The following is a 25233-nucleotide window of genomic DNA, read 5'->3' as shown; positions in this document are numbered from 1 at the left end:
AGCTTTTAAATGCAGAGCGAGGGTTTGCAATGACGTGAACATGAACTGCAATCACGCTTATGAAAAAAAACGGTCAAGTATACACTCTCGAGCCGGTTCATAATAAAGGTTCTGCTTTTATTCACAATGGGATGAATTATAATGGCCCACAATTGTGAAAGCTGTTTAATGTGAAAACATTATCTGAGGTCATACACGCATCATGTCTACAATTACACTTAGATTTACGTATTAATCTGGTTGTAGTTATTTTTTATTCAGCTGCATGCAATCAGACACCCCGAATAACAATACGACCAATTAATAAAGAGGACAAAGACAAGAAGCCTTTTAGTTTGGGTTGCATGAAAAAACGTACTGTATCACTTTTAATGTTGACAGACAGCAGGACCAACAGCAAAGAGACAACTGTTAACAGTGTTACACATTGACATGGCACATCAAGGCAGCAGCTACTCCTAAAAGACATAAAACTCGACAGGAATTAAAGTACATTGCAGACAGCAGGTTATCAGAAGTACTGGCAAAAGTGTTCATTTAAAAAATCACATCACAATAAACAAATTAACACTGAGAGAAAGTGTTAAAAGGATAAAGTACAAACAATTACAATAAATTAATATCAAATATATCGGTATATATCAAATACATGGACCACATCATGTGTAATCACATGTGATTGTAGCAGATATACTCAACAGAATCTAGTCACAAATCTTTAGGTTAACAGAGCACTTGTTAGCTTAGAAAGTCATCTGTTCGATCTAAAATGACAAGAAATACTAGTTCACTTCCTCTTTACGGCGGACAGTGTCAACATACACGCCGTGATACAAAACTAAAGCAGCACCAGGCTCATGTTCACATACATGATGCTCCTTCACCTATTCAAATACAGTGTCATATCACAGGAGCAGCCACATCACCAGTTGTTCCCTCATGAATGTTGGATCAAATAAATAGGAAATATTACCGCAGATTTCATTACATGCCAGCTGTAAAACTGTGACACGAAAGTGGTCCAACCAGGATATGTGACGTCATCACCCTCAGTTTGCTACTTTCACATTAACACCCGTCACCACTGGAGGACAGCAGAGGCCCATTCTCTGTCAAGTCCGGCATCCTAAAGGGAGACTTTGTTTTGCTTAAACCATCCGAAATTTGGCAGTTTCCTGAATGCCAAACTGTATAAATACCGCATTGACGTTAGCTATGGCATGGTGCAATTCCCAGTCTTACAGTTTTTATCCCTAGATCCGGGGAAAATCTACATTTTAAAAACAAGCCATGACAATGGCAATGTCCAATGTTCCCTTTGGAGAGATCTACAGTAGCAACCACAGTTAATTATGTATCACACAGACTGAATTTAAAAATATGCTGTAAGTTGTCAGTAAAGCAATTACAATACACTTCCAGGCTCTTACGATTATGCAAGTCTCTAAAACACATATCAAAAAATATCAAAGACTGGATTCGAAAAATAATAATGTACAGTACGATAAGAACTCATCGTGCATTTTGGGTCCAGTTTTTGCCTGTAAACATTTGATGAAGCTTTGATTTTTTTGTGTGATTCGCTGGGATTTCTTAATCCTGAACTACTGACAACCATAAATTGAATATCTGCTCTTTATAAAGGGAGACTGGAGTGTTTTCCTGAAAGACGAACAGTATCTGCAAACTAGCGTTCGATCAACTGTAATTATGTCACATGACTATGTCTTTACCAGGATCCTGTGAGCTCAAGGGCCGTGTCTAGAAGGTAGCCCACAAGTTACGAAAACGTGCAAAAACTCTCGCCAGACTTGCCCGACAACGTATCCTAAACTTAATCATTGGAGGTCAGTGCCTAACCTTAACCTTTTGAGGTCAATGCTGAACCTAAGCTAATCAAGGGCCGTGTCTAGAAGGTAACCCACAAGTTGCGAAAACCCTCGCAAAACTCGTTTCCAAATGACCTATCCCAACCGTAAACATCCGTGGTCAATGCCTAACCCTCAACCATCTTGTGGAAGTTTTGCAACTTGTTGGTTACCTTCTATACACGACCCTCATCAAGATGCCTTCAAATGGTTCTCCACCATGTTGGAGGTCTTCAGCTTTTGGACAACAACAGCGGGTTGCATTTACGTAGCTTGTTGTTTGCTATCTCAACAGGACTGGATATATTTATTTCTGTCCTTTTTTTTGACTGGGAGCTGATATTTTCACCATAAATCAATCGTTTCATACCATCTGTTTAGTTTGTTACAATCGCTAGCTAACTTAAGTATCAGGTCAGCTAACCACAACGAAGTCTAAACACCTTATATATATATTAGCGAATCAAACATTAGCCAAGAAATGAGAGCTACAATAGTTAGCTGATGTTAACGTTTGCTTTAGCTGGCTAATTAGCTAGCAAATAAAGGCCAAAACAAACCACTAGCTACTTTTCAGACTCCTTGCTAACGTATTTCTCAAAACCAATTAGCAAAGAAGCTACTTTTATAAATAAATTGGAACATTAATGTATTGTTAGAACGTATTTTGTAAGAAATTGGTAAGAAAGATGCCAACACACAGAAATGTGCACAGTTTACTCGCCCAATTAAAAAAAAAGTTGTTTTGAAAGTTGACTCAACGAGCAAATTGTAAAGCAACCATGAACTGCTTTCGTTACAAAATTAGAGGAGCGTGCTTGGAAAATGCTGATATCAGCCGGGAAACGAAGGCAAGTTAAGTTACGTGCCTTCTCGTGTTTTCACTCGTGTTTTCACTCGTTTTTTTTGTGAGGTCATTTTCAATAGTAAGTCTCAAAGAGAGAACCATGACCGCAATATTGTGTTTACTCGAGGGTTAACAGGATTATTCGGGGAGATAAAACAAGTCATGCATATAAACACACCGTTTCAAATGGTCCAATGTTTAAAATGCTTCACCAACTGGAACAGTGTGTGACTAGAGAAACAGGTTGCAAGAGGCCAAATTATTATCCTGTCATTGGTGAATGTTTGACATTGGCTGCTGACGGTCAGCAAATAAAAGCCTGGGCACACCTTCTAAACAACTCTCTAGATTATGACGAACAACAATGTTGAAACCTGGAACCAAACAATTCCCTTTTTCATTCGGATTTGACATTTTTGCTCTTTCCATCCAGCAAAAAATGTAAAGCCAATGAGCTGAACAAATAACATGCAAATACATTCCACCAGCTTAGTTGAAGTGATTGAACAGGCATCCCGAACGTGTAATTAAGTTATGACAGAAGCTTATCGGCATTTGGCGAGTTCTTATTGTTCTACAGTTAATGTTGGTCGTTGTATTTGCTGTCTGAAGATAAAAAAGAAATGCACTTGACGATGCTATGATGTACAAACGTATGGCCGTGAGCATCTCACACAGCACACCAGACAAAGACAACTACGACATTTATGGGAATGTTTGAGGGATATTTTACACATAATGTGTTTCCATCACTGTTTATCGCAAAATGCCTTAATCGAAAAAAATTTAAATATATATGAGCTTTTTTGCTAAATTGAGGAAATATTTTCCGAATTAATTATTCTCAAATTCATTACATCCTAATCTGCGTGAAAATTCTTTGATGGAATCCCAGTTATTGAGACCAAGTCACCGAATTTGGAAAGCACAACAGCAGCACAATGTACACTGTACTGTCTATGCTCTAGAAAAAGACTGTTACTATATGGCACCTCCCCCACAATGGAACCCATCAGTGACCTTGTTTTTTGAAAGGACACCGAATCAGAACGGTGTCCAGTCAGCAGCAGCATCAGAAGTACCGAAAGGTCAAAAGGGTCAGGGGGCAAGAAAAATTTTAAAGTCTTGCGGAGTCTCACAGGACAGACTCAATGGCTTCCGGCATGGCAGCTGAGGCTTTGGTTTGGTGCGTGATGAGAGACGAGGTCTCCTCCTCTGCCTCGACGTTGGCCACCGCCTCCACCCGGACCTCCGCCAGCTCCCGGTCCTGCTGCTGCTCCTGCTGCTTCTTCATCTCCTGCTGGTTGATGTGGTGGAGGATTCCGGCACCCAGAGCATCGCCCTCCACATTCACCACCGTGGTGGTACGATCCCTGCACACAAAGTGGACGCGAGAGACGGACAGCTGAGATTCGGTCTACTTTCGGCAAACATTTGGAGTAAACAGCCACTACCGATCATTTTTCTTTGCTCTAAGCTATTTGGGTTTGAACTCTTGTTTGGAGTTACAGGTACAGTATTTCCTTATTAAAAAAACTAAAAGACAGCACTGAAACACACTCCTTATCGGCCCCCACCAGCGAATACATGGAATCCCACTGCACAAGGCCGAGTGTCTTATCTTCATAGCTCAGATGTTTTTCTTCCACAACAAGAGCAAATAAACCCTGGAGTGACTTTTGACAGCCAGACTTTTGCACCCTCTGTCTTGTGAAACAGATGTAAAGTGTTTATGTACCTCAACTTGTTAATGTTTAACCTGCTGCTGTGTGTGTTTGTTTGCTCGACTAACACATTGGCAAACGTTGCTTGGCGAAAAAAACAACAGGCTTTTATTTTTTTTTTAACTGTTTCCCTCCGTTTCCCCCTGTTGGCATAACAGTTGAGAACCCTGGTCTTGTTTCCCCAACTGTAATGTTGGCAACGTGTGTGTGAAGACGTGTGTTTTCAGTAGGGTTCACGTGGCTTTACTCACACAATCCAGTCAACAGCCAGCATGAGGGACAAGTCTTTGGTCGGCAGGCCGATGGCCTCCAGGATGATGGCGATGGTGATGATGCCGCCGGCCGGGATGCCTGCCGCACCGACACTCGAGGCTGTGGCTGTCACCCTACGAATAATGATAAAATAATCTTAGAATTATATAGTACTAGAAAGTTGACCCCTTGCTGGGAAATGTCATGGGACATTCTTGTGTCTGTTGTCTTCTCACAGGATGGTGAAGATCTGCCCGGCGTTCAGCTCGAAATTGTTGAGCTGAGCGATGAAGACGGCAGCGACGCACTGGAATATGGCCGCCCCGTCCATGTTGACGGTGGCCCCGATGGGGAGGATGAAGCGGCTGATGCGCTTGTCCACGCCGTTGTTCTCCTCCATGCATTTTATCATGGAGGGGAGAGTTGCTGAGCTGGTGAGCAAATGCAGAGAGGTAGAGCATTATCTTTATCTGCCTTTCGGGTGAAACAAATACCATTAATAGTTGCAATTGATGAACAGAAAGTTCTGTTGAGGATTGCTAGTGTGTCTCTACTTTGCCATTCAAAACATTTTTTGTGACACTCCCTTTGCGAAGGACTCCTAAAGAGACTGTACGACCGTCTCCAGATTGTGTTATCCTGGGGTGACCTGATTGTCGAGTGGTTGGGGCGCATACCACAATGTTCCTGGTTCAATACCCTGCTGGCTGGATCACTTGCTACATGTCATTTCTACATCACTGAAATGTTCATATGGGTACCATGTGATGTGACAGCGTACCTGGAGCAGGTGGCAAAGGCCGTGGTGAAGGGCGTGATGAGGCCCGACAGGAAACTGAAGGGGTTCTTGCGCGTGAAGCAAAAGTAGATGAGGGGCAGGACGATGCCCCCGTGGATGACGTGGCCCAGGATTGAAGCGAAGATGTATTTCCCCAGACTGGTGACCAGAAGAACCACATCTTCCATCTCTACAATCTTACTGCCCACCAGGAACATGATGCCAAAAGGGATATACCTGAGAGACGCAAGAGGTGAGCATTAACAGGGAAGGAAAGCGGATGGAATGTGGGATGATAACGGTAACAAATGGTTCGTGCCTGCTTCATCCTGAGTATTCTCACAAAATACCATCAGATACAGTCCAAATATACCACTATCGATAACAGTGAATTATCCCACACGCATTCAACTCTACTCACCACATGATCCAGGACACCAGCACCATGGTGGCCTCGTTGAAAGCATTAAAGAACCTGATGAGTTCTTCCCCCTCCTCTCCCAGCTTCCTCAGTGCCACGCCAAACACCATGGCAAATAACACCAGACCTAGGATGTTCATGCCATCTGTTTCGGTACCATAAGGCACCTAAAAACACACACACAACACAGTGAGACTGTAGGGGACGGTGAAGAGCCCTCTGGTTGGTTTAAATGAGATAAGATGATCCTTTATTAGTCCAGCAGTGCGGACATTCACAGGATCACAGCAGCAAAGCACACAAGATACAGAGTAAAAAAAACAAGAGCAACAAGTAATATCAATAAGTAAATAAGTAATAAACAGTAAGAGTATCAACTAAGTCAAGATCCACAGTAACTAAATATAACTAAAGAATCTAAATACTAAAATATTTTTATTGCACAGTATGTTTCTATTGCACAGATTTTTAGTGTTTTTTGGTGTTGTGTGGCCTACTGGGAGCACAGCTGGTTGTGCAGTCTGACAGCAGCAGGAAGGAAGGACCTGCGGTACCTCTCCTACACACCGGGGGTGAATCAACCGGTGGCTGAAGGAGCTGCCCAGAGCTGCCAGGGCGTCCCGCAAAGGGTGGGAGGTGTTGTTCATCAGGGATGATAGCTAAGCCATCATCCTCCTGTCTCCCCACCACCTCCACCATATCCAGTGGACACCCCAGCACACTGCTGGCCTTCTTGATAAGTTTGTTCAGTCACTTCCCGTCTGCTGCCCCAGCAGACCACTCCAAAGAAGATGGCTGATGCCACCACAGAGTCAAAGAAGGTCCTCAGGAGAGCTCCCTGTACTCCAAAAGACCTCAGTCTCCTCAGCAGATAGAGTCTGCTCTGACCCTTTTTATAGAGTGCGTGTATGTGGTCAGTCCAGTCAAGTTTATTGTTCAAGTGAACACCCAGGTACTTATAAGATCTCACGATCTCAATGTCCGGTCCCTGGATGTTCACTGGTGTCGGAGGAGAGCATTTACCCCGGCGGAAGTCCACCGCCAGCTCTTTGGTTTTACCAGAGTTGATCTGGAGGCGGTTCCGCTGGCACCATCCGATAAAGTCCTGGTTCAGGACACCAGGTCAGACTCACACTCCCGTATCCGCACATACTGTTGATGGTTGGTGAGATAGTCCAAGATCCATGCAGTGGTCCACTCCGGTCTGCTCCAGCTTGTCCTTCAGAAGCAAAGGCTGGATGGTGTTGAAGGCACTGGAGAAATCAAAAAACAATTCTCACAGTGCTTCCAGCCTTTTCCAGGTGAGAAAGGCGTCCGTGTAGCAGGTAGATGACAGCGTCATCCACCCAGATGCCAGATTGGTAAGCGAACTGTAGTGGGTCCAAAGATGAGCTCACCAGGGGGCGGAGATGTACAAGGACCAGCCTCAGCATCTTCATCAGGTGGGTTGTTAACGCCACCGGCCTGAAGATGTTGAAGTCCTTGGGTCGTGGGGTCTTTGGGACTGGTACCACGCAGGGTGTTTTCCACAGCTGTGGTACTCTCCCCAGCTTCAAGCTCAAGTTGAAGACGTGCTCCATTATCCCGCAGAGTTGGTCTGCGCTGGACCTGAGGAGCCTTGAGCTGATGCCGTCTGGACCCGTGGCCTTTCTTATCTTGATCTTTCTCAGTTATTTTCTCACGTGGTAAGTTGTGAAGGACAAGCTGGGAGGTGGGGGCGGTGTGCCGTAGGTTGTTGGAGGGGGGTGGGGGAGGGGCACTGGTCATGGAGTGTAGTGTTTGAGGAGTGTGGGGGGGAGCCGAGTGCTGTGGGGAAGGGGGTGGAGGAGTGGGGGCAATCTACAGGGGGTGCAGCCAAAGGAGGTTGCAGCAGCAGGGGGGACTGGATGGGGGGAGGGGTGGATGACTAATCAAATCTGTTAAAGAATAAATTCAAGTCATTCACCCACTTTTGGTCCCCCGTAGGGTGTTGGTTGGGCCCTTTGTAGCCAGACATCGCCTTGAGGCCCTTCCAGACCCCGCTGATGTTGTTCTGCTGCAGCTGGTCCTCCATCTTTGTCCTGTAGACTTTTTTCAGGAGTGATCCATGGTTTGCAGTTGGAAAAACACCGTACAGTCCTGGTGGGTACGGTATTCTCCACACAGAAGTTGATGTAGTCTGTTATGCAGTCAGTGAGACTGCATAACAGAAATAAACGTGGAAAAGCAGACAAAACGTGAGCGGCCCACCATGCACAAAGTTCAACTGTTGATTTTGATTTGGTAAAATGATGTATTACTTTTAACATGGGCATCATTTCATTGAAAAGACCGTTAAACACTGAGAGCAACAGTCTTTAAAAAACTGGCTTCTTAGCAGCTAAGCCAGGTTAATTGAGCAGTGGTGCAACATAAATGAAAGATTTTCACTCTTGAATAAAACCATCCTTGGGCTTAGGAAAGCCTTTCAAAATAAACTGTTCGCTGTACTTATTAAGCACAGTGCATCTTTGAGCTAAATGCTAACGTCAGCATGCTAACATGCTCACAATGACAATGCTATCATGCTGGCAGCCTGTTTACCAGCGTGTTAGCATGCTAACATTTGCTTATTTGCATTGACGCCGATATCGTTAGTTTTGCAGGTATTTAGTCATGAAGCAAAGTATTGGATGAATCGAAAATTGACCTGATGTAGGAACATTTAAGAAGATCACCCACGAATTATCCTGTAGAGCAGGGGTGTCAAACTCATTTCCACTCTGGGCCACATCAGCATCACGGTCGCCCTCAAAGGGCCGGTTGTAACTGTAAGACTGTATCACTAACTTCTCCCTAACATATTGTTAAATAGCTCTCTCTGCATTTGATTATTGTTTATTCAAGTGTAAAAATATTGTACATGCAGTTATATGAATGAAAAATGATATTTAAACACATTTCTGTTATTATAACATAAATCATTTTAATTGAGGGTTAAGAAACCCACATTACTCTATCAAAGATCAAACTATGAAAGAAAATAACAAAGACAAATATCAAACACAAGTTATGACATTAACTTTGTTCAAAGCTGTTTTTGTCACCTCTCTGCATCACTAATGTTCCTCCCTGTCGTCGTCCTGCATGGCAGCTACATCCAAGAGCTGCTCACTGAGAGTCAGGTCTGATGAACATGATAGATGATGTATCCGTGTTGTCTGTGCTTTCATCAACAGTTCATTAACAATACAAGTACCTGCTCGTCTCTTAGCTAGCTGTGTTGTTAGATTGCTGCTCGTTCATGAACTCGGTCTGCGATGGTGTTTCTTCACAAACTGACATTTGTAAAAGTCTGTATCTGGTCGGAGCTCTGCTCACATACCTTCAGCATGCACTGGGCTGTAGCTGTGTGAATATATTCTGCTGTGATTGCAGTCTGCCTTTTAATTCTTGGACAATTTGATGTTTTTCTTGGAGGCTATATTTAGCTCCGTGTTTGGTGTCAAAATGCCGACGTAAATTGTCTTCCTTCATCACCGACACTGCCTCATAACACAGAAGACAGACCCATTTTTCTCCTTGAAGCACAAACATCTATTCGCTTTCCCATCTTTCATTACATGTTCTTCCCTCTGCATCAATGTTTCTTTTCGTGGACATTTTGGGATTATTTGTCGATCTTTTTTAATTGTTGGAAAACCGCTTTTCGGGCTGTTGCCTCTCCTGTCCACGGGCCCGCGGGCCTTGAGTTTGACACGTGTGCTGTAGAGAGAACATCAATGTCTGTATCAAATTGTAAGGCAATCAGTAGTCAGTACTTTCACGCGGAACCAGAAATGCCTGCCTTATGGTGGAGGCCAGAGCAAAAGACAGGGTTCACCAAAGCCATCACGACACATTGTCCAGGAACCATGAATGTCTTTGCCACATTTTGTGCCAACAATCCAATAGATATATATCTTACTCCAACTCAGGGGATAACTAAATTCCATGGGATTAATCCTACGGGGACCATGACTGTTTGTACAAGGTTGTATTGCAATCCTTCCATTAGTTGTTTAAAATATTTCGGTCTGGACCACGGTGGTGGAGCAACACATACTATAAGCTTGGACTGGGACCTCATTTGTAGCCTTTCAGTATGGAGGTGGAGGCCTGTCAAACAACACTGTTGATATATCCCACAGTAGTTTATACAGCACTTCTCACTACAAAGTATGCATGCATAGGTGCGCAGGTCTGGGGGCAGTTGAAGGATTCAGTGAACTGGATGATGGATAACAAATAAGGACAGGGACAAATCCTCAGCTCAATCCCCTGCCATTGTTCTGAGCTCTCCCACAGCTCCATCCCCTGCCATTGGGGGGGGGGGGGGCAGACAAATACCATGGGCCAATGCCAAGATCAGATCACCCAACTGTTCCCTCATACTGGGTCAGTGGGGGAGAGCCATAGCCACTGGGGAGAAGTAGAGGGATTTTTTTGCTGTATGTTCAAAATTTAGCAAATTAGAAGTGCAACACTTTTGATTGTCAAGGCAGTTTAGAGATGGGCCTAGAGCAGTGTGGAGGGATGGATTGAGAAGATCTGCAATGGGAACTGCAATGATGGAGGATCATCTATGATCCAACATCCAATGCATTGAATAAGCCCCATGTGGCAGCCTGGAAATCTGCAACCAGCTCTCTGCCAGGCCTTGTTCGTTCCCTGTTTAGACGGACCCATTATGTTCATCACAGGCCCAATGGATATCCGGTGGGTCAAGCAGACCTGGGTGCTGGTCAACACTTTTGACTGACTGAAGACTCACCAAACTACAAAAACAGAAACAATTTTGTCAGACTTTATGCACTTGTTTAAAGGTCGTTCCAGCCAAGACAATACACCAGACTTCTACCGTTTAACCAGAGACCAGTGTCCATCCCTGTTTAACCAGATAGCAAAGTCAGTGATTTAACATTTTTAGGTGTAATTTCAATACATTGAAATAAGATGTACAGGTCAGTAAAGACAAATCTGAACTGTTTTAGAATGATAAGATATTGCATACGCCTGAAGGCAGCCCATCTGCGAATGCATGAGATGATATTTTTTACATTTAGCCTAATAGTGTTACATGGAGCCAGGCTTCACAGTCAACTGTCAAACCTGTTATGTCACTACCCAAACAAGCACTACAAATAATGGATCAAAACTGAAATGGCACCACTGTATAATTCTGACGAAGTACAAGTTGCTCAGTTATGACAGCTTTATCAAGTCTTCTTTTATCAAATTGACTTCTCAAAGTGTGAACAATCTTGCCCCAGCTGTACTATGTCAGCAAAATGGCAACTGCAGGGTGGCACCATAGACGGTATATAAGAAGTGGACGAGGTCACCGTGGCGTCACCCATTGGTTTGTGGACTGCCGTTTTGAAGCCTTGAGTTTGGCTGTTGCCATCTTGGTTTTTAGCCGTCGGCATTTATTTATTTTTGCAAATAGAAGTGACTAGAGGAAGTGGAGCTAAGTACAACTGAACGTAGACAAATACATTTTTAGGCGACCAATACCCTGAACTGAAAAACACACTATTCAAAGATTAAAGGTCAAAGACGAAAACACAGATAGCTACCAGACCGGACAACGCCGCGCTAGCAACCTGTCAATCACAAGTTAGCCACGCCCTAAACGCTCCTGTTTACAATGTTTACTGAGGTAATAAATCAAGTGAGACTTAAAGACTTCCACACAATCAGACCTCCTTTTGCAACCAGAGGAGTCGCCATCTGCTGGCCATGAGAAAGAATGCAGGTTTAAGGCACTTCTGCATTGGATCCACTTTTCAGAACCAGAGGTTGCCACTGAGTGGCACAGGGCAAAACTACTGTGTATGTGTGTTGTGTGTGTGACTGTATGCATGGGATGCTTCCAGTTCATACCTTTTGATAAAGGGTTGTCCCATTGGTGTCGTTCCCTACGGCAACCATCTTGTAGTCAGTGGCATACTGCAACATAAGGGGAAGGAAAGCTTGTGATTAATTTTGTTGGGCGGTGTTCAGTCACGCGTTTTTGTTCAGTACATTGTCGCGTTGACAACAAAACTCGTCCAAGCTCACAACTCCACGCGTGTTTATTAGTGAGAACTTGTCACGGTGGTAGACACATTTTGGACAGAGCGAAGCTAGCTGTTTCCCCCTGCTTCCAGTCTTTAGGCTAAGCTAAGCTAATCGCCTCGCAGCTCCAACTCTGTACTTAAGCCACAGACATGGTTCTTGTCAAACCACTATATCAATTTCCATCAGAGCAGCACTTAAATTCTGTCAAGTGAAAACCTCAAGTGATGGATAGTTTTTTTTTTGATGGTTGAGAAGTTTCCAAAAAGCCTCCTCAAATACCGTTTGCATAGATGTGCATAGTGGATTTTTCAAATGTTGCTAAGCTTGGTGTCATCGGCTGCCAACGTCTGTACATTGCTCTCACAAGGACCGCCGCATTGTGCATGGAGTTGATGAGCAGAGACAACCAGGACTGTAACAATGCCCCCTCCCTGCCTTTCTTTAAAAAGCCCTCTGTGATAAAGGTTTCTGACATCTTGACAGACCTGACTTTAAATGAGGCTAAAGATTCATTAAACATACTAAGGCACTCAGAGACATACAGCACCTGATTACAGTCATAAAACTAAAAAGACAGCCTTCCCCATAGACTAAATCTTACACTTCATTTGTTTGAATGTCTGTTTAAGCATCTAGCTGCTTGTCATGATGTGTTAATCTCCCCTCTCCTCTGTTTTCTTGGTTTAATCCACAGCTGGACCAATTCCACAGGAGCTCTGCCACAGTATAGGCTGGCTGGTGGGGGTGAATATTGAACTCTGTGACCTGGCTGCTCTTTGAAACTCCATTTCCTCTCCCTGTGAGAAGTCACTGGCTTGTTTGCGAGTTTACAATCTACTTGCCTGGTTTTAGGCGGGTTTGAGGCAAACGGTCCGGATGTGTGAGTGTGTGTGACTACGTGTCTGTGTGTGTAGCAGTTGCGTACTCTCCATTGCATTGTGTTTAATTCAGGACACGATATCTTTTGATGGCTCCAACCAAACGTTTATTCATCGGACAGAATATAGCTGGTAAAAGACAGAACAGCTTCAGTGACTCTCATAGACAACGTTGTGGTCACAAACTCCGGAACACATGAAAACAGCTTGCTTCAGACTAGTTATACATGTAAATAAAATGACATTTCAGTGCAATATACCTGGTAAAAGACAGAACAGCTTCAGTGACTCTCATAGACAACGTTGTGGTCACAAGCTCCGGCACACTGTTAAATCAAAAGGGACAAATACTTAAGCTAACTGTTGTTAGCATGTTACTCATGCTAAATGCTAAATCAGTTAAAACCATTTGCTCTAGAAATTATAAATTAAAACAATTATACGAATAAAAAGGGACTTCTAGATATCTCTCTCTCTCTCTCTCTCTCTCTATCTCTCTCTCTCTCTCTCTCTCTCTCTCTCTCTCTCTCTCTCTCTCTCTCTCTCTATATCTCTCTCTCTCTCTCTCTCTCTCTCTCTCTCTCTCTCTCTCTCTCTCTCTCTCTATATATATATATATATATATATATGTATATATATATATATATATATATATATGTATATATATATATATATATATACATATATATATATATATATACATATATATATATGTATATATGTATATATATATATATACATATATATATATATATATATATATATATATATATATATGTATATATATATATATATATATATATATATATATATATATATATATATATATATATATATATATATATATATATATATATATATATATATATATATATATATATGTATATATATATATATATATATATATATATATATATATATATATATATATATATATATATATATATATATATATATATATATGTATATATGTATATACATATATATATATATATATATATATCTACATCAGACATCGAATGAGATGTTTCACAACGGAGCTTGTCACAGGTCAACCTACCATGAAAACAGCTTGCTTCAGACTAGTTCATGAAAGCTGGGCGCACCACTAGAGTCTGCAAGCAGCCAGCAGCGGGCGCTGTTACACACAACCCACTTGTCTCCATGGGGAACTAATGATACGTTGTAAATTATATTTAAACAAGGAAATAATATGAAAATGATAAGGATTAGCAATAACTTAAATCAGCGGTTCCCAAACTTTTTAGGCCGCGCACCCCCTTCTACATCCTGACCGGGTTCGCGCACCCCCCCCCCCCCCCCAATAAAAAAAAAAAAAAGAAGCAACAGAGCCTTTTAAGCCTTTATAGCCGCATAAGAATCGGACCAATGAGAGAACAGTTTGCTCGCGCGTGGCATTTGTTTACAAGATTTAGTCCGCTGTTAAATGTTGCAGTGTGAACACAAACCGAACAAAGGAGCAACTGCAACAAAGCAAACGAACTGAAGGTGTGAAAACGCCCTGAAACACTGCAACAAAGTTTCAATAACTTTCAGTGACACAAGGCGTCACTTTTAAAGAGCAATCAGGATGCGAGGACACACGCACAGGCTCAGAGGCAGATTATCACATTTCATTTACAATTAATGAGCGACTAATGCAGCCAGGATGTCTTCGGACAAAGCATCGATGCAGCGCGACACAGTGTTGTTGGACACCGGGATCATGTCCAACTTGTTTGCTTCTTTCTCCCCAATCATACATTCCACCATCTCTCTGGCAGCTGGCAAGCTCACGTCTTCAGTGATTGTGTGCGGTAGCCCCTTTCTCGCTATTCTGTAACCAGATATGAAGCCCGTAGTGCGTCATTTATAGACCAACACATGAATGAGACTCCAGCTGTTTTGGCTGTTTTGTAACTCCTCCAATGATTCGATATAAAGAATGTAAGGGGCTTTTGACTTGCACTGGCATGCTTGGTGTTCAGGTGGCGACGTAAATAAGAGCTTCAGACTGTTAGCCAGAACCTCACTGCACACCACGCACTGTGGCTTTGGGGAATCTGCGTTGCCAATCCAAGTGAAGCCCAGACACACATACTTTTCATCATATTTCCTCTTTTTTTCCCAGTCTGATGCTCACTCTCGTTTCCTCTTTTTTCACCTTGACTCCGCGATGGGCCGATGTGCTCCCGATTTGTCTGTGCTGCACCTCTCCGTTCCCCTCGCCTCCGATTCCTCTCTCTCTCTCTGTCCCTCTCCTCTTTTACGACTGATAGCTTCAGATGTCCCACCTGACAGTTTTTAAATTAAAATTACATTTTTTTTAATATTTAATATTATTACACCGTCAGACCGCCATTACACTTTTCCTCTCGCGCACCCCCTAGAGGCAGCTCGCGCACCCCCAGGGGTGCGCGCACCCCACTTTGGGAATCCCTGACTTAAATAATATAGTAATACTAGCAACCAATGGCCAGGATGGCAAGTGGAATCATTAACTCTGTTACATGTGCGTACCCTGCTTTTCATATGTGCATAGCCATTGTGACATCACTGCATCCCCAAATATTGAACTTTCCTGGTTCTATTTTTAGCCTAAACAGCCGTGAACATAATTCTAGGAAGCGGAGCGGGCCGCGTTCAAGAGCAGCGAAGCGAGGCAGGTTGCTAGGCTGGCTGGAATGGTTTCGCCATGGTAACGGCTGGTCAGGGAGAAGGAAAAGAAGCGTTTTGGCGAGCAGGGGAGAGCAGCGGTCTCTATTCTGAACGTCTCCTCATTAAGAGGCCTTATGAGGCTCTCGGCGCCGATTTACTGCCGCCGTAAATGAACGTGGGGCAACATCCGCATGGTGAAATAAATTCTGATCAACAGTGCACACAAGACACAGAAGAAACAGACTGAATGTGGTGATGAAAAAGGGGAATTAGTGGGAAAGAAAGTGTGGACAATGTGGTGTGGTGAGGAAATAGGGTGTGAGGCACTCACAGAACGGAAAGCAGCAGCCACCAAGTTCGATGGGAATAAATTCCTGAGAAAGAAAGAGAAAATGAGTTAGCGCAACAGAAAATGTGTTTTGTCCTGTTTGATATTTGTAATTGATGAACAACTTTGGTAATATTTAAGCCTGGGGTTTGTTCAAAAAAACTAAAAGTAACAGCAGCCCAAAGTCTTCCAGGACCTAGCTTTGCACAGGATTGGTTTGTCATCACACACGTTGGCTCTTCTCCCAGGACCTTCCATGAAGTCCAATGCTCCCTAAATTCCCTGACAGAGCAGTTGTTCTGGCACTGAGCTACTGTCTGGTTCATCTTTTATCAAAACAAATCACCAAGCTCTTTACTGGGATGAGATATTCCTGGACGTTTCGCTGTATTCATTTGCAGCTATTGTGTTTTTCACAGCCCTTTCTCCTAAATATTACCTTCCCATACAACGAAGTTGAGTATTGAACTACGTTTTGAGTGCAAAGTATTTTCTTGTGGATTACGTTTTCTTGTGATGTGTCTAGAAGTCCATGTCGAGAGGAGGTGAGGGTGGTGGATGGGTCAAAAAACACAGGTTTTCACCTGTACAATAATGGTTGTGTCCGATGTCAACCAACATTTAGAAAACAAGTTTCCCTCGAAACTTAAATGAGAGTGCAGTTTAGTTGTATGGGAATATAATGTTGTCGGAGACAGGGTTGTTTTTTTTCTGCTTGTTCAGGAGTTTAAGGACTTCTATATATTCTGGATGTTTAAAAAGAGTTTATACATGGACAGCTGTCTCTCTCATCATTCATGAAGTCAAGTCAGCCAAATACTTTGAACATAACATAATTCATTTACAGCTTGTGACTCCCCAAACAAGAAAATAAAACCAAAATGTATGATAATTGATTTATTTTGCAAACAGAGTTTCTCTCGTGGAATTATATATTATAAGGAGTAATCTCATATAATCTATTGCAAAATTGCAACTTTGACTCGTAAAAGTTGAGTTTTGCCACATTTGCTGTATTTGGTGTCTATACACCCACAGAGGTTTCATGCTTGCACTTCTACTCTATAATGAATGACAGATCATGTTATTGACGATTACCAAGACATGAAAACAGTGTTGACAGGGCGTGAAGCAGTTGTACCAAAGATCAAGGTTAACCAAATGTCAAGATGAACAAAGTTGAAACAGGCTGAAACATGCTGCTGTTGTGTAGACACCACTCAACGAACCATGCATGATGCCGTGTTCACACCGTTAATCGCGTCATTCGCGCCGCCGCTCTCGCCGGGGACCATTTGTGTTCATTCGCGTGAATCGCGCTGGACGGCTGCCGGAGAGGGGGCGTGGCTTATCGCCTGGAAGTCGTTCAACATACTTTTATTGTTCTTCAGCTTATACAATCGTATGTGTTCTTGCACTTGACATTTTAACGTGACAGCCAAAGGGTATTTATGTCCTCGCATATTCGTTATCAACAACAAAACAAGTTATTTAATAGCTGAGGCGTTATTCGGCTGCCAGGCTGCGATTTCCATGCATATGATGTGCAACGTTTGGTTCTTTCCCCCATGACAGCACAGGCGATTGAGCACCCCGGTAGGTAGAGGCTGTGGTGTTTGAAGAACTAGGCCTATGGAAGGTCAAATTTCCAGTATATGAAAGTAAAAGCTATTAAAGAAATGTTATATATCAGCAAATGTTGTTAAACTCAGGTCAGGTTTAAAGGTTCACTGTAACATATTCAGAGCATTGACTTAGCAGCAAACAACTCTGTGCTATGTAAAGATTGAGTGGAGTAATGTCTACCTGAGCCTAGAGGGAAGTTGCTCTCTTTGTGTGTGTGTTGGTATCTGAGCTACTCGGGCTTTGTTTTTATATGTGGCCCTGTTGCCGTTGTTTGCGCTGTAAGCGCTGTAAGCACTGCGGCTCACCCGTCGCCATGTTAAGAGCTGAGAGGAGGCTGTAGATATGCTTCGAGTTTTACAATTCAGCACCTTTAATGCTCGCCATGTTACCATTTTAGTTTAGCGTGCTAACATTTGCTAATTAGAACTTTTGTTGTCAAGGCATTTTGACAAGAACACCCAAAATGTCTTGAGGAAAAGTCAGTTTTCTTAATCCTTTGTGGAGCATGAATGTCTGTATCACATTTCCTGGCAATCCATCAGTTGAGATATTTCAATCTGGACCAAAGTAAGAGACCTAAAAAATAAAATAAAATAAATGATTTGGGACCTTTAAGCAATTATCATTCATAAATCCATCAAAGAAAACTTTTTCCTTGTCATTTTTTCTGTAAAGGCACCAAGCTGAGTTTATTTTCACCACTGTAAAATAAGCATACAGGGATTACTGGAAGCCTGCAGGCCTTTTCCATGTATGAGTGTGTTTGTTGTAACTTTATCCACTGTGGCCACACTGTATTGTGCAAAGAATTACAGACTTTGCTCTCATCTATTCCCATGGCCAGACCACAGACACACGCAATTCAGTCCATAATCCCATGACCCCTGTCAGCTCTGCCTTCAAACCAGGGCCAAATGCTGCTTCAACTGTTCAATATGTCAGCCACACTGGCCACTCTGGCAGGCAGCCATGATCCACACAATTGTTTGGTTAAATTCTTGCACTAGGTTTCATACTAGTCTTCTTTCCGTGGGGGCAATCGGGTTTCCCTGGTGTCACATGAGCGAGGTGAGGATTCTGGATTAACTCTGGGAAACCAGAGCTGAGAGCTGGCATCTTTTTCCCACCAGGAGCCCCGCTGCCTCCTCTCTGCGGACTGGTTTTTAAAGCTGTTATGTAACAACTTGATTTACTAATTAATTGAAGCCAAACATTGGCTCCTTTTAATTAAAGGCAGCAGAAGCGGGTTCTCCAGCTAATGTGGTCTGGAGTGATTGTGACTTACTGGCTCTATACATTCTGAGTCAAACACTTATTGCAACAGTTTAGGAGTTTTCTCTCACAGCTGGACATATGTCCCTAAATTCAGATTCATTCTACACTAAGAAATGTATTGTCATATAGAATTTCATCCTTCTCTAGCTATTGAAATGTTTTTTCTTTGTTGTTAGCAAAGAGAAAAGCCACGTTAATTCAATTGTTTTACGTTATTTACCATGATTGTAACTACGCGTTTCACAAGCGTATCATACAGGTTTGTATGATATCTTACAAAAAGTTATTTGTTATTTTTCATGCGTTCCCCTACAAATGTCTGGCAACATGAGCAATCAGTGCGCCCCTGCAGGGCAGAACCGGTTTAGGCAACAAAAGTGCGTGGTCACGTTGAGGAAAAGAGCGTAGTTTTGGTTAAAGTAAGAACGGTTGTTGTGTAAAATAAGTATGTTTCTTGTGTAACTATGTAACTGGTATTAGTTAAGAAAATACGTAACGTAACAAACAGAGGTCTCCTGGGTGAAAGTCCTGTGTTTGCATCAAAATAAGTATGTTTGTTATGTAAAATAAGGTTATTTATTATGAGGCTTACATCACTTAGCATTAGTTTAGGATGTAAGTTACATAACAAACAGCGGAATATGTTTGTTACCTAATTTACATCACTGGGATTAGTTAAGGACTTAAGTTACGCAACGAACAGCGGTCTCCTGGGTGAAAGTCCTGTTTGTGTTAAAATGTGTTTGTTGCGTAAAATGTTTTATTTTTGTTACGTAACTAAAGTAGCTGTCAAAAGTTAAGTAAGTAAGTTACCGAACAAAAGTGACATAAAATAAGTCACTGATCACCCCGACTTCCTCCCTACGCTGGCTTTGCCGCTCTCTATACTATAAAACGTGACCACCTTAAAGGAAGCCCTGCGCGTGTTGGCTCACAATTACGTTGGTTGTGAACAAATTACAGTGGATGAGAACAGTCTGGGTTCATTCGTCCAATGATTTTTTTTAAATTTTCTCCATCACTGGCAGGGAATGTGTGTCTGGTATGAGTGTGGATCTTTTATTGCAGAGTTCGTGCAATGGAGTTTTGTGTTTCGTTTGAATACAAGTAAACTCAATACAAATACATCTTTTTAAATTAGAGATCAGTTGTTTAAGTTCATGAAGAAATTAGATAGCTGTGGGAAGAATGTTTTAAAGAATAGAGTTTACCTTGGAATAATGTTTAAAAATAGTGTTTTTTTTCTTCTTTTCTCCAGTTTCATATAAAAGCTCAATTCTGGGAATTCTGAGACCTGTTTGTCCAACAAATGAGAATGTGTTGACAGAAGACTCACACAACTCTCACAGGGAAAAGGAGCAACTGATAAAGACAATATTTGGTCTTGAGCATCGTGTCCAGGAAGCTCCGCCGAGGTTCAACACTTCCATGCCCTGACTGCTGTTTCTAACCTCAGTGGATGAAAATGATCTTAAAGACCCCAAACTATCAGTCTAAATTCATCAGCATTAAGCACAAGAGTTGTGCTGGTCTAATCCTTCCTGGAATGCTTTGAGCAACTCGTCAGCACTACAAATATAAGACTGGGAAGTAAAACCAGCCCGTCCACCTGCTATTGTGATAAGGAATGCTGACTGCAGCAGACCAGTGTTCAGTTTGTACTTCACGGTGCTGCTGGGGTTGTACCCCTCCACCTCTTACCCCTTCCTTAAAATACACTCCGCTCATTCAACAGCTGTCAGCTTTCCCTCACACCGTAGCTCCTCCTGGACAGGCTTTCTGAACAAGCCAGGACCTGGAAGTTTCTGGACAGGAAAAGTAGAAACTGCCACTTGAACACAGCCAAAAACAGAGGTAAAACAAATAGAACCCATACATCATGGTGCCCACTCAATCAGAGCTTGAAATGGCTCCGCAATGCCCTTGTTCCTTTTCCACTCGGGAGGCAAAGCAAGAAGAAGAGCATCGCCTTAAGCTGCATGCTGGACTCCGTGGTGGGAGACGTACTCGGGTCGTTTACTTGAGGAAAAGTAAAAATACCTCAAATTGTGTTAATTTGTTACTTTCCGGCGCTGACTGAGCTGCATGTGGTGGAAAGGATTTGAGTATGAAGAAAGTCAACTACCTCCATATTGCGATGATTTTGTAGGGTTGACTGTTGGTGCGTTCATAAACTATTTACACAATGAGATTTTGGATAAATAATCATCAGTAATGTGGGTATAATTACTAAGGTAAATAATAGCACAGCTAGAACAGTCTGGTGAGTTCAGAAAATGACATCACTTAACTGTAGAGCAGCCTTTAAAACCAGGAAGACATCACCTGTGCGATATTACAGTATCCAAGACTTAGACGACACTTAGTCTTGTATCAGGATATTGATATAATATCAATGTATTGCCCGGCTCTAGTTCAAAGGGTCATGAACGCTGGAAAGGAGTCTGTGATGAAGGGCTGATCATTCATGCAACAAAATATAACGAGCTGCAGTTAGGTCTGGGTCACAGCTCCATATGAAAATGTATCGTCTTCCAATGAGAAATGATTGTGATGATATCATACATCAAGATATCGTGATAAACAATCACGTTACCTAAATCGATCATAACAAGCACATCCTCACTCAAATTTCTCAGAAGAAAAATATTATCTTGCAAAATCTCTCTACAGAGCCAGTGTTTGGTTTGTCCGTTATGGGCTAAAAACACGGCAATGCAACATGGCAATGCAACATGGCAATGCAACATGGCAATGCAACATGGCAATGCAACATGGCAATGCAACATGGCAATGCAACATGGCAATGCAACATGGCAATGCAACATGGCAATGCAACATGGCGGACCCTGTGAAGAGGACCCGCCAAGTAGATTTGAAGGGCTCATTGACCTCAGCCAGTAGCCGAGTGTGAGCTGAGCAGATAACAGCACCAACTAATACAGTTTGCAGACGACTGCGTCGCGTTTATTGTTTGAATTTTAAGGATAAGGAAAACATAACAATTTGTAGTTTCAGGTGATTATACACGAATGAAATCATAGTTATGAATATCATTAGTGCTGGGCAAGTTAACGCGTTAATTTCGCGTTCACGCATTCATTAATGAACGCCGACAATTATTTTATCTCGCGTTAATGCATTTTTTAAATTTATTATAATTATTTTTTATTTTTTTCATTGAAAGACAAGAGACAATACATATACATAACAACAAGAGGATGACAAGAACAGTGGAATAAAAGCCAGCAAACATCCTATAGTCAGTCATTTTAGTGCACCTATATGCTGAAATTCACGGTAAACGCATTTGAACGGCACAGATCGGGAGCGAACGAAGGACTTTGAAAGTTAGCAGAAAGATTAACGTGAGACAACATCCGGTTTCTGCAGACAAACATCCGGTTTTCAGAATAAGATGCCAACAAAGTATGAATTATATTCACATTAAGTATGAAACATGCTGCCTGCATCTCGTGAACCAAATGTTATTGCCCTTTTGTTCATATAGCAGTACTTTTAAAATAAAAGTAGCGCAATACACTGCTTTTGAATTCATTATTGAACTTTGCCATAACAATGCGATTAATCGCGATTAATCTCAAAAAATCCATGCGATTAAATATTTTAATTGTTGCCCAGCAATAAATATTATATCAAATAATGTCAATAAATCCCCCTAAATTCTACAGGCTGTTCCTTTAATCGATTTTAAAAACGTAGTGAATTGCATACTATTTTGACAATTGGTTAATTGGGTTGGGTACTTTTTGGAGACAAATCTGATTCGAGCTTAGTTATTAATAAGCATAACTTCCTGTCTCATTACTCCTCTATGACAGTCAACTGAGCATCTTTGATTTGTGTACAAAGACTTGTGAGGACTCTTGTGCTTAGAAAGAAACGGATCGACATTTTTTTTTTTGTTTACCATTTTCTCATATTAAAGGCCGAAAAACGAATCGATTAATCGAGGGAGAAAAACGAGTTTAATCGATAATAAAAAAGAATCGTTAGTCGCAGCGCTATTCGTGATACCGTTATGGAGAGATGGAATTACAGACACGTGGATTACAGATTTTGCCTGATTTATGAGCGCGTGAACGGCTGTGATCCACTCTGAACTAAGGAGTGACACAACACATAAGCGGTTCATTTAGTTTGACGATCGACTGACTGTCACTGAGCTCACACCTCTTCTGGCCGAACAAACATCCCCGTTCGGCGGCGTTTGTGTGTTTATTTTCAGAACGACTGCGGGCTACGGTGACCTGCTCTGCGATGTCACACTCATCTGCATGCCACACAAGTAAAGACCAGTACATTTGAGCGCGCACCTCGGATGACCCATGCGTGGAGCCGCTACTGTGTGTAAAACCGCCCCCTCCCCCCCACACACAAACTACTAGAATATCCCACCAGATCGGCTTCTTATTCATCAGTATCATGTTGTTATAAATGATTCGTGTTGCCGCATTATACCTGGCCAGATCCAAAAAGGAGTCGGTGGTCTCTTTGTTGCTGCTGAGTGTCTCCAGTCCCAGGCTCAGGGACCCCGCGCCCACACCGGGTTTGATGATGAAGGCCAGCGCCACCCCGATCCCCGAGGCGATCAGCGTGGTCACCAGGAAGTAGGCCACCGCGATGCCCCCCAGCTTCCCCAGGGAGCGGGTGTCCAGGCTGGCGGCGCCGGACACGAGGCTGCAGACGACCAGGGGCAGGATGATCATCTTCAGCATCCGCAGGAGCATCTCGCCGGGGAAGGCGAAGTAGGTCTCCTGCGCCTTGGTGAGGCTCATGCTGCGGACCAGCATGCCGAGCCCGACGCCCACCAGCACGCCGGACACCGTCATGATCACCAGCAGGTTCTTCCTCAGGAACTCCGCCAGCTTCTGCAGGCAGCTCCTCCGCGCGCCCCGCTCCACGACCCGGTCGGTGGCCGCCGAGCTGGGCACGGCGTTCCCGTTGATCGCGCTCTTTTTCTCCATCTTTTCTTTTTTGTTGTTGTTTAAATTGAATTTCTCTTCAGAACAGCGCGTTGGGAGTCCGAGTTCCGAGTCACAGCGTGGGTTGGATGCACACGCACGTTTGGCACACACTGTGGGAAGGCTGGCCCGGCGTGAAAGGCTGAGGGAAGTGGGGAGCCAATGGCGAGCGAGCGACGACACGGGCAGCCTGTGGAACATGCGCACGAAAACCGGCGCTTCTACCGAGAGCAAATGATGCAAGAGTAGGGGAGATTGCCAGGGGTCTCCGGCAATGTGGCCCACTTCTGAGTAAATGTGATGATTAAAACAGCAGAAGAAGACTTCAAACATTTGACAGTTCTCTTCATTTTCTCTGCCCAAATTAAGAATATACATATTTAAAAAATCTATGAAAACACACTATCTCAGTTACCAAATGCATCAGAGTAATAATGAGTTCCCTCTTCCCCTGGGTATTCCTGGAATATCCTGCAGCTATATTTTCAACATAAAAGACACATTTTCTTGTGTAGATTCTCTGTTGCAGTGGAAGGTGTTCTCTTGGCCTACTTCATGCAGCTGGACCATTCATTTCAGTGCTGGTCTTTACAGCAGCCATCTGATCAATAACGCTGCCATGATAAGCAGCTCTCTGCAAGATGATGTGCGAGAAGCCGACACAAAGACCGTCAATCAAACAAACGATTCACCCGGTTTGATTCACAGATTCTTGCCCTTTCACAGCAGTCCCAGCGAGATGAGGGTTGGCCTCCACTGTCAGGTCCACAGAGGGGGAGCGATGGATGTACAGGGGGCTGTCAGCACCACGGCCAGCGCTCTGGGCCTCCTCGTGGCCGCTGTTGCGCGCTCCTTCCACCTGTTTCTGGGTGACGGAAGAGTTTTATCTTTAGAGAGTAGAGAGTTAAAGCTCTCTGAGGTATAAGCACGGATAAATACATGGAATGTGGAATTTAGATTTGTCCACATGAATCCGTGTGAATGCTCGTTGCGCCTCTGGTATTTAACCACGAGATGGCGCTGTAGTAACATGAGCGAGATGGCGCTCTTGCACCTGACCTTTGACAGGTGCAAGAGCGATAGCGACAATCAGCTTCCGGGTCTGCTGGAAAGGTTTTTAATCGACCTGTTTCTTGCATCTGTCTTTTACATTTTGTGATATACTTTTATTTATTGTTGTTGTTGTTATTATTATTAAACACATGTATAAACCCAGCGTTTAGTAATTGAGCTTACATGTGAATAATATATCTATTGGGTGGGTTTTCTCAAAACTATATAATATAACATTTGAAGGGATAAAACAGTGCAAATCAGTGGCGTACTCTTTAGGGGGAAATTATTATTTCCTCAAATGCCTCAATTTTCATTGTTGACCTGACATTACTTATTGTTTGTGATACATACTTTGTCTGATCATCTTTAACGGCCTTTTGTTGATTTTTGGGACTCCATGTCGTTCACCCACTTTCTATCAAATGTAGTGAAACATGAATACAAATAATAAGTGGGAACATTGAAGTTTTTGGTGTA

General features: G+C 42.8%; 1 protein-coding gene across 1 annotated transcript; it reads right to left on the bottom strand.

The window, feature by feature from the left end:
• Positions 1-518: 518 nt before the first annotated feature.
• Positions 519-23703, bottom strand: slc1a4 (solute carrier family 1 member 4; the record flags this gene model as incomplete). Its single annotated transcript, XM_079280008.1, has 8 exons — positions 519-4088; positions 4691-4825; positions 4928-5122; positions 5473-5706; positions 5891-6057; positions 11774-11839; positions 15818-15860; positions 23198-23703. The coding sequence occupies 8 exons, from the start codon at positions 23701-23703 to the stop codon at positions 3851-3853; spliced, it is 1584 nt and encodes a 527-aa protein (XP_079136134.1). The 3' UTR covers positions 519-3850.
• Positions 23704-25233: the final 1530 nt, after the last annotated feature.

Source organism: Melanostigma gelatinosum, assembly GCF_949748355.1.
Source record: "Melanostigma gelatinosum genome assembly, chromosome: 12".
Lineage (NCBI taxonomy): Eukaryota > Metazoa > Chordata > Actinopteri > Perciformes > Zoarcidae > Melanostigma > Melanostigma gelatinosum.
Note: the sequence above shows the minus strand (reverse complement) of the source record. Positions and strands in the feature narration are given on the sequence as shown.